Source organism: Pundamilia nyererei, unplaced genomic scaffold, assembly GCF_000239375.1.
Source record: "Pundamilia nyererei isolate P.nyererei 1_Seehausen unplaced genomic scaffold, PunNye1.0 scaffold00191, whole genome shotgun sequence".
NCBI classification, from domain to species: Eukaryota; Metazoa; Chordata; class Actinopteri; order Cichliformes; family Cichlidae; genus Pundamilia; species Pundamilia nyererei.
The window spans coordinates 147,623-158,089 of NW_005187592.1; the positions used below are offsets into that span (position 1 = coordinate 147,623).

At 44.5% G+C, this 10,467-nt stretch overlaps 1 protein-coding gene across 3 annotated transcripts in view; it reads right to left on the reverse strand.

The window, feature by feature from the left end:
- Positions 1-356: 356 nt before the first annotated feature.
- LOC102205018 (microtubule-associated protein 4-like) overlaps positions 357-10,467 on the reverse strand; it is a 73,979-nt gene continuing 63,868 nt past the window's right edge. For all 3 annotated transcript variants that reach the window (XM_005747214.2, XM_005747215.2, XM_005747213.2), the window contains 2 exons: positions 8,213-8,401; positions 357-1,875 (listed from right to left, as the gene is read on the reverse strand). In XM_005747214.2, coding sequence (XP_005747271.1) covers positions 392-1,875; positions 8,213-8,401 — 1,673 coding nt within the window. In that variant the 3' untranslated portion in view covers positions 357-391. The remainder of the gene's footprint in view (positions 1,876-8,212; positions 8,402-10,467) is intronic.

A 10,467-nucleotide genomic window follows, 5' to 3' on the forward strand; every position in this document is an offset into this window, starting at 1 on the left:
TTACAGTTACACTGACCGTTTGGCTTCGAGTACTGATTAATACCTTATACGATCCCACTGCAATGAAACCCAAACATCCCTTTAGAGTCAAGGCAATCCACAGCCCTGTTGGTCAACACTTCAATCCATGCGTTAGTCACTCAAAAACAGCCAGCAAGCCTCAGCCAAGTCTTTAGACAAATGTATCCATGCAAGAAAACAGAACGAATGGGTGTAATGATTGACATAACCCCTGATGAATATAATACACCCAAGCAATCAGTTCTGCTCAAGATCTATCGGACGTCAGTTTCAAATATGGGAAGTACCCAAGCTGGATTGCAACATGCATGGCAACCATTTGTCTACATGTTTTAGTTACTTTATGTATTTCTACGTTGTCCAGGGGTGACTACAACCAACCTTCAACGAGAGGAACATCTTGATTGGCCACAGCTGGTTCTTCCATGGGATCAGCAAAGCTGGGAAAGAAGGGCTTAGCTGCAGGATTAAGACCAGATCCTGGAACTGCCAGAGGGGGGACCGATGGAGGGGAAGAGGGGCTGGTGACAGGCGATGCCATTGGAGAGAACCTTTTAGCTTCTGGGGAGGTTGGACTCTTAACAGAGGATGAAGAAGATGAAGAGCGTGGTTTCTTGGATTGTTTTGGGGATGATTTGCCTTCTTTGAGCTCTCTGGCTTGGAATTCCTGTGCCGTAGTTTTTGGGGAACGGAGAGGTGCTGGGCTTGGGGTGTCGAAGTTTAGGCCTAAGGGTAAAGGATGACCTAGCGCACCCATGTCAGCAAAATTAAATAAATCGCTGTTGCTGCTCATATTTGAGCTGTTCAGAACCCATGAAGCATCAGATGGCGAGAGAGGTGGTGCTGAGGCTAACACCTCACCTTCAGGGGAACAATTTGGGCTTGGCTGGGTGGCAGGGCTGAAGGCTGAGGTGTCTGCCTCAGGCGTGGCTTGCTCACAACATTCCTGGAGAGAACTGCTGTTGTCAAACATGCCGCTGTCTACCAGATTACCAACTGCTGCTTCATTCTCTGGAGAAAAGAGTGGTGAAAAAGCCTCTTTGCTGTTGCCCAGACTTGCATTTTCGGTTTCCATCAAGAGATCAAATGGGTCACAACATGGAGGGGCCACAGGGAAGGAACCGAGTGATTTGCCGTTGGTGGTAGAGGGCATAGTAAACGGAGCTGCTGTGGCTTTCAGCTCACTGTTCAGGACCAGTGGGCTAATGGGAGCCGCTCCTGGGGAGAAAAGATCCTGAGACAGAGGGGAAGATACCAAGCCTTCATCTGGGTAGACCTCCTTTTTCCAGGGGCTCTGGCTTGAATCTTCATCTGCCAAGTAGGCCTCAAGGTTGTCCAGAGTTGAACTCCCAAGATCCATCATGTCCTCCTCTGTAATGTTAGAGGTCACAGCAGATGAAGGAACAAATGGTTCTGCCACTCCCCACTCCTCTGGAAGCTTCTTCCTGCTCTTCCCCTTCTTCCCTCGGCCTCCACTCTTCCCAAGTTGCTCCTCCCAACCACCCTCTGCTTTATCCCTCCTTGGGCCAATCCTATGATAGAACTCCTCTGTTGGTCGGGTGCTTTCTCCCAGTGCTTGCATCTCAGGGTGGCCCTTGCTCTCCAGTTGTTCATAGGATCCCTCATCTTTCTGTCGTCTTTTCTTCTTCTTCTTTTGTTTTCGGTCTGATCCATCCCTGTCCCTTTCGTCGCCTCCAGCATAGGCAGCGCTCTCACGGCTAGGCCAACTGTCAGGTGGGTCCTCAGGGCTGGCTGCAAGATGGCTGGCATGTCGAGCAATCACTGTGGTGACACTTGGAGTAAAAGGGAGGTCTGTCGACAGGCAGCCAGCCTGGTCTGGCCAGCCTAAGGCACCTTGTTGTGGGTGAAGAGGGCATAGTTTAAGGTAGGTAAAGATAGATATGTGCATATTAACTTTTTTCCCTTAGTCTAAAACAAACAATACAGAGAAAGCCCAAAAAGTTGATTGGTTTGAATCGGGGGTCAAGGAGGCCATTTACGTGAAAAAGCAAAGACCATCTCTGAATCGAGGAGTATGAGGTACTCATGGCCATTGATCAGTGGTCTTTGATCAATGGTTGTTGATCAATGGTCATGACAATTTTCATACTAATGATCACGAACCTGACCTCACAGCCCATTGTTCATTCAGTGGTGCTAGTTTGTACTGTTCATAAATGTAGTGGAAATCTGGATTCAGCTGAAGAAGAAGTGAAGTGGATGAAACGTTTCTCCCACGGAAAACGTCCAGATGAACAGAATCAACTTTTTGGGATTTCCTTACCTGGATGATTGAGCATGCACCAAAACGGACAGAGAAATATCACAAGAAGACTGGGATACTGATTACACAAACAGCGTAACATTTTAGAGCCTCATTTCTGTTGCCCTTTAGTGAAGAAAGTGTGCATGTTCTCATATTCTTTAAGAGGATCTACTTACTTACAGTGGTCATATTGGCAATATTATGTTTCAAATAATAAGCTCAGCTTATTTGGAAGTAATCAAAAAATAAAAAGGTTTCAGACTAGTCCAAATGCTCAGTTTCACACAGTTGTTTCTTTATAATGTCAGTGATTGGAAATAGTCTTTATACGGTCATGGCAGACACACATATCAGCACACAGGCTCCGCCCAGCAGCTGGTTAAAGTTTGTGCTTGTGAGGGGCAGCCAACCAGAATAAAGTTGGATTTAAAGGAGAGGAGGGGAATTAAACAGTCAAACTTGTTTCAGACAATGGTTGAAATGTGGAGCTGCACAGAGGCCCAGTGAAGGATTAATGAAGAGTCTAAGAATCAGCTACAAATGGAAATAATACAACTTTAACACAGAGCGGATAAAGTAATCCAAACCAAGCCGTGATAGTATGAAGATTTCTTCTAATGTAATACTGACTGAGCAAATGGATAGTGACATTTAAACATACACACACACACACACACGCACACACACGCACACGCACACACACGCACACGCACACACACACACACACACACACACACACACGCAGTATATGAGCAACTTAAAGGATGGAGACAATAGGCTAATTTTGGGCGACTGACTCAGAGCAGCCTTGAGGACTAGTACATTGTGTACACTCACAATTAAGCTAGTAGCAAACGACATAGCTTTGTGCAGGCACATGAGAGTGTGTGCATGTAAGTATGTAGTACCTAGAGTGAAGTGCCCAACATGCACACAATGATAGACACAGAAAGACGTGGAAAAAATATCAAGAAGAATGCTTAATGGTCCCACAGAAAGGAGGTCAAACACAGGTCACTTTACTGTAACTAAAGCAGACTCCATTAGTTTTGTGCCACAGTTTAACATTGCTTCAGTAATAGAGGGCATTTATAATGGATGGCAGTAGTCAACCTGATTTCAGTCTAGAAGGGAGACGGTAAAGATAGGATGGCGAATGCAAGATACAGGAGTGCTAACAAGAGCAGCGGGGACATCGTCCACTGAGAGGAGGGGTGGCCCAGTTTGTTTCTAGGTCTCAGGTATATACATAAAGGTACACAGCTGAAGAAGAACAGCTAAAGTGGAGCAGCTGTCAGGACCCACACAGTACAGTGCAGCAGCTCTCTGGAGGGCCATTTTTCATATTAACAAACACATGACACAACTGTGCTCTTTATGTATCAGGGGAAGCAGAAACATCAAATGAAAGTACTGCAGTGTTTGTGCTGCAAAGGCTCGTTATTCTGGATGTTTTCTAAAGGACTACAGAGGAGTTTGTTACTGTGATTGTCAGTAAATGTTCCTGACCTGCAGTACCAACATGCACATATCAGCCACAACATTTAAAACACTTATATGTGAAGCGAACAACATTGATTATCTCAGTGTAAACTTCCAGGGCTGAAACGCCAACGCGGAACTGCCAGAAACTACAATTTGTCCAACGGCCAATTTAGGCTGGCTCCAAAATGCTCATGATGTCAGACTTCAGCTATGAAATGAGCATGATTGGTACAAAAGTGGCAGCCGTGACTCAAACAGCTCATCGAGTAATTAAAAGGTCAGTGGTTTGATCCCCACCTCCTCCAGGACGCATGTCCACGTGTCTTTTGACAAGATGCTGAACTAAACGACCCTGATGCATCCGTCAGGGTCGTGTGTGTGTGCAATAGTTTGCAAGAACTTCAAGTCAAAGAGTCAAAATGACTGTGTGTGAATATGGCCTGTATTAAAAAGTGAAATGAAATCTCAGAGTATAAAATATGAAGTGAAACTGGCTTCAAAGGGGTTACGAATCAACAAGCATACAGTAAGATTTACAAATATAATGTGACTGCGATCCTCACGCAAGATTTTACAAATGTGTACCTCCAAACCCGAATAAATAGCACGCACCACTTCTTAAGTTTGGCTTCACACATTGGAAAACGTTCTTGTTCAAAACAAACCTACCACTTACAAAAGAAATACAGTGAATGCAAAAGTATTCGGCCCCCTTGAACTTTCCCACATTTTGTCACAGTACAGCCACAAACATGAATCAGTTTTATTGGAATTCCAATTCCAATGGAATTATTGGAAGTGGAACGAAAATCCAGTCAAAGTCCAGATCTAAATCCAATCCAGAATCTGTGGCAAGATCTGAAAACTGCTGTTCACAAACGCTGTCCATCTAATCTGACTGAGCTGGAGCTGTTTCAAAGAAGAATGGGCAAAGATTTCAGTCTGTAGATGTGCAAAGCTGGTAGAGACAGACCCTAAAAGACTGGCAGCTGGAACTGCAGCAAGAGGTGGTTCTACAAAGTATCGACTCAGGGGCTGAATAATTACGCACACCCCACTTTGCAGTTATTTATTTGTAAAACATGCTTGGAATCGTATGATTTTCGTTCCACTTCTCACGTGTGCACCACTTTGTGTTGGTCTTTCACCTGGAATTCCAATAAAACTGATTCATGTTTGTGGCTGTAATGTGACAAAATGTGGGAAAGTTCAAGGGGGCCGAATACTTTTGCAACCACTGTAGACACAGATCACGTGGCATGCCCACATGGAGCTTTAAGACAAATTTCATGCTGCCAGATTCAAATCCCAGCGGGAAACTGGGACATCTGGGCTTCCACTGTATTCGTGTATGTTTTTTTTATTCTATCGTTTGTTTGTTTTGTTTTCAAAGTGGTCATCATACAGTTTATGGATGCAGATCAACAGAAAGGTTTGCTAATTTTAGCTGACACCCTACCGCTCCATCCAAATAAGGGACTCTAAAAAACTTCAAATGGACTGATGTTGACTTCATGTTGCAGATCCTGGCTTTCATTTAGCTGTTACTCTGAGGATTTCTAGAAGTCTCTAAGATGTCATACCCAGTTTCTTCTGTACTTTCTAATATATCTTCATTTTGTCAATAATGGCATCTGCAAAGTCAGAAGTAGTATCTTACAAAAGTATTTAACATACAGTTTCTTAGCCTTTTTGGATATTTTGTATTTTAATGATGACTCAGGATATCTCTGGAGTACAAATGTCTACTGGGCCAGAATGATTATTATTATTAGATTATTATTTGTACATGGTTACATCTGCTCAGTGCAGTTTGTTGTTGCACTGTGGGCTGTCAGTTGGTGTCATGGCAGTCAGACGAAGGTTCAAGCATGTGCAGTCTGGATCTTGAAGAGGGAGGGGGCTAGGGTTTGCTGCAAAGTTGAGTCACTCTGTGTTCCCGAGTGCTTCACAGGCAGACATAAAACACACACTTCAATGGGCAGCTGTAGAAAAGCGGCTGGACTTTATCTTGAAGACTTTTCACCTCCAATAAGAGAAGCTTCTTCGGTTCTAAGACCAAATGGTGGAGAGGCCCAGGTATTTAAGCCCTAGTGAGAGAGTCGTCCCTGACAAGGGGAGGTGCACTGTTGGTCTAAACTCCCATGGCAAATTGGTCCTGGGTGAGGGACGAGACAAAGAGAAAACCCCTACGAGCAGAACACCAAGGGACCAGTTCACCTTACTGGGATAGGGTTACTGGGGCCCCGCTCTGGAGCCAGGACCGGAGAGGGTGCCCGAGAGGGTGCCCGAGGGTGAGTGTCTGGTGGCTGGGCCTTAGTCAATGGGGCCCGGCCGAGCACAGCCCAAAAAAGGGACATGGGCCAATCCTCCTGCAGGCCCACACCTACAGGAGGCGCCACAGGAGTCGGGTGCATTGTGTGCTGGTCTGCTTGGGTTGCTGCCCCCGCAACCCCGATAAGTGGAGGAAGATGGATGGACACTGAGGTGAATAGAAACCTCAGCACTGAAGTTTACCTGAAGCCCCCACACACACGGACCAGTACCTCCTCTTTGACTCCCACCACCCTCTGAAACACAAACCTGGAGTAATCAGGACCCCACACCACCAGGCAGAAAATGCTCCCTGCCATCTATAATCCAGTTTCGATGGTCCCGTCCCAGTGATCTGAGTAGGTCACATGATAGGGTGAGACAATGTTTTCACTGGAACCTCTGCTGATAATGACCACGCCCCTTTTCCACACCTCATGTGATGAGGCACGTGATCAATAGGCTCCTCCTTCCTCTTTAGGAGCCTGTTTGTTGGTTTTGTTTCTGACTCGAATTTATTTTTTACAATTATCCAAAAACATTTGTCAATAATGACAATTAAGAAAACAAGACTGATGTTATTCAGGAATATTTTATTATTATGATGTGACTCGTCTGCATTAACTACACTGTGACTGACACAATCTGAGTGAGTGTTTGGAGAAAGAACCTGTAGTTTGAAGACAGTATGTGTGTGGCTGGATACTCTGAGATCAAGCCTCAGTATCAGAAGACTGCAGACACACATCGTTGGGCTTCAACTAGATTTAAAGGTTCAGCCTATAAATCTACATGGAGCTGAGACAGCAAAGAAACGACACTGCATTATGCTTCTCCTGCCCAACGTAAGACTTTTCCTTACTAGGAATTTTGCTGATCCCTCAGGATTTTTACCCACGCTTAGTGTTTGTTTCCTGCTCCTGCTATTTGAGACTGTTTGGGAATTTAGTTAGATCCATAAAGTTTTGGACAATGACCTTTTTTGTAGCTTTGTGTCTGGATTCACCACAGTAAACTTTAAAACAATCTGACTGCAGACGTCTAGCTTTAATTCAAGGAGTTGAACACAAACGTTTCAGGAATGACAGACATTCTTAAACATAGCCTCTGTGTGTACAGTACATCACATTTGTTTTCACTCCTGTAGCTTTTCCTGACATACACAAACCTTCAATTTTGGGGTCTGAGAAGAACAAGCCCTGTTAGCTGATCTAAAAGGGCGTCTAATGGGTGCATGAGTCTGTAGACTGATTAACAGCTGACCACCTGCAGTTACAGGTGCCTCGGCTGCTGTGACGCTTTTGTGCATTTTAGCACAGCTGTGTCAAGCGACACAAGCCACAGCAAGACAACAAGTAAGACTCTGCTTCTCTAGGATGCACGCACACTGAACTGGAGAGCAGCAGAGTCTGCGATCGGCCGGTCCAAAGTCGTAAAGTGTGGACAGTGAAGGACACAGACAGCTGAGCGTGTCTTTGTGCAACACAGAGATCACCGACCTGCACACTGACCTCCTTTCTGCAGCTACACCAACATGTACAGCACGAGTGACGAGCAAGCATAACAGGAAACACGGCTTCCAAACTGAGCAGTTATTGTGGTGCAGGGTTGGAAGAAGATACACACACACCTACATTACGAGGACATGCTCGTAGACACTAAAGGTTCAATAGTTCACTGATTTGGTCAGTTCATTTCCAATTGTGTTTTTGTCCACATCATTCAAGTATGTGTGTTTCAAAAATTATTTCAGGTGAGAGTGCCAAGGTTGCCTTTGCTACAAGCCATTTATGAGTATTCAAACCAAACCACGTGATCTTTAAAACATTTTCCATCTTCAAAATTTAAACTCAAAGTCAATCAAATACACGGTTTCAGCCGCAACACACATGCAACAATACTCTTAATCTGTTCTCACTTCAAGTTTTGACTTAATTTAAGGGAAAACAAGAAAAATCGACACAGTTTGAGCGAATTTTAAATGCACAGGAAATGCAAAGGTGCTGATCCGTAGACAAGCTATTTGGAGAAGCTGAAACTAAAGTTACCTTGTGCTTTAGATTAAAAAACAAAAACTGGTGTTGAAGAAAAACACTGTGGCGTGTGAGTTCAATGCATGAGTCTTACCTGCTGATACATCCAAAGGGCTGCGAGGAGCTTGTGGTTCGGGCAGCATGGGGCTGTGCTCCTTAGGGGCGACTGATCCTGCTGGAGGTGTGAGAATCTGGGGATCTGCAATACTTGGAGGCTTTTCTGCTTGAAGGGGTGCAGCTCCCACCTCCACGTTCATCCCAATCCCTCCAGGCTGGGAGAAACCTGAGGAACAAGAAAGCAGACAAACAGGTAAACCTTCTCTTTGCACCGACAGCATTACTCACTGTGACATGAAGAGAAGAGGAAGAAACAGTAAGAAGGTCAAAGAAAACACCACATACAACCTGAATGCAGTCAACATTACAGCTCTGAATACGCTCGTAGAGGGGAGGGGCCTGAACATACACAGCATGTGTGAGAGATGAGGTCATGAACGTGGTCGCAGCAATGAACGAGACTCTTCACCTGCATGAGTCCCAAACTGATGCACGTGTCAGCTGTACTTGTATAGGTCAGAGTGTGTGTGTGTGTGTGTGTGTGTGTGTGTGTGTGTGTGTGTGTGTGTGTGTCCAAGCCTGCAGGGTGTTTTGGTGGCCCAGAGACGACAGGTCTCATTAAGACAACAATGAGAGCTGGCTCTGCAGAGGCTGGCATGGTGAAAGGCATAACTCAGCCTTATAGCTCACACTGTGAGTGTGTGTGTCACTCTGCAAACTACCAGCAGATACAAAGCCAGTGACGGCTAAAGCTCTGCATGCAACCAACAAGGGTCACGTCCACAAATGCAATTCGTCAGCGTGGACAACTATTGGCTATTCTGGGGCAAAGTTCCTGGTTGGAAGTGGCATTTTTAATGAGGAAGGAAATTAATGAGCTGTAATCATCCACAGTGATGAAGGCTGAGGTATGTTTGCAGAAACTGAGCACAGCGATTGTTCTGGCAGGCAGAGCTTCAGCGCTGACATTATAATAATGGAAATATATCATATATAATAATCATTCTATTGGATCCTTTATATATGTAGTAATAATATATAAATGAAAGTCACGTGCTTGAGTCCGTTCCCTCAAAATGTTTTTGTTTTTCTTTCAGCATACAATGTTGAAATCAAATACACCAACAAAACAGGTACAAATACAAGTCTGTTCACCAGTGGTGTCCAACACTGACCAACAAAGACTCCAAACGTTGGCCTTGTTAACTGTAAGTTTTACAACTTCTTCCACTGAGAAACAGCAAAAGACCAAATGCAGCTATTCAAACGTCTCTTACTGACTGCAGCAGGGTGCTGGAAATGTCAGTGCTCAGGCTGGTTGCTGCCTCAGGGACTTTGCTTTGGTAGTAATCGATTCAACTATGAAATCCAAATCATATCAAAGAGTGTTTGAGTTTAATGTGAAGCTAAACAGAGTCCTCACTGTGAGAACGTGTTAGCAAAGCCAAAGAAGGAAAATCACTGAGATCCCAACGCATCCATTTTAATATGGGATCCATTTGAGACTTCCTGCTTGAGTTATCGTGTCGCCCGCTCAGCCGTCAGCTGTGAAAGGCTAGAAATACAAATACTTACCATATGATGCTGCAGCTACTGTACCGCCAAAATTTTAAGAAGCCATCAACAGCATGTGAAGACAGTGACTTTAGCCCAGAACACATATTTAATAATAGCACTGTCATACATGATAATTAGTCACACAGAGTAGTGCAAAATGCAGATGAAGCCTGGAAAGCAAAAGGAGGAACGACTCAAACTGGAGCAACACCAGAGTAAACACTGGAGTGGCCATCCATGACCGGAGAAAGCTCCGCACAATAAATGGTCATGAGAATGAAAATGTTGATCTCAAATGTTTCTTCTGTGACAGAAAGATAAAAATGGACCTGGCTCTGAAGAAAGGAGCTAACTGACAGTCTCTGCACAGAGAGGTCAGGAGTGCATGATGCTCAACTTCATGACTTCAGTGCTACTCGGCTGCTCTGAGGTTAACACAATAACCCACATATGCACACAGGATACAAAGCCCTTACTTCAAATATACACAATAGATAATTACAGTGTTCATATTCTGAAATATGACAATATCAAAGCTGCAGACACAACGCAGCACTTCATCATGTGTAGCAGGCTCTCCATGAGTGAGCCCTGTGTTTGTAAGTAGGAGACTCTGTAGTGACACAGACCCCATCAGACAGTGTTGCTGAGTAATGATAAGCATCATTCAATTACATATCACACACACACACACACACACACACACACACACACACACACACACACACACACACA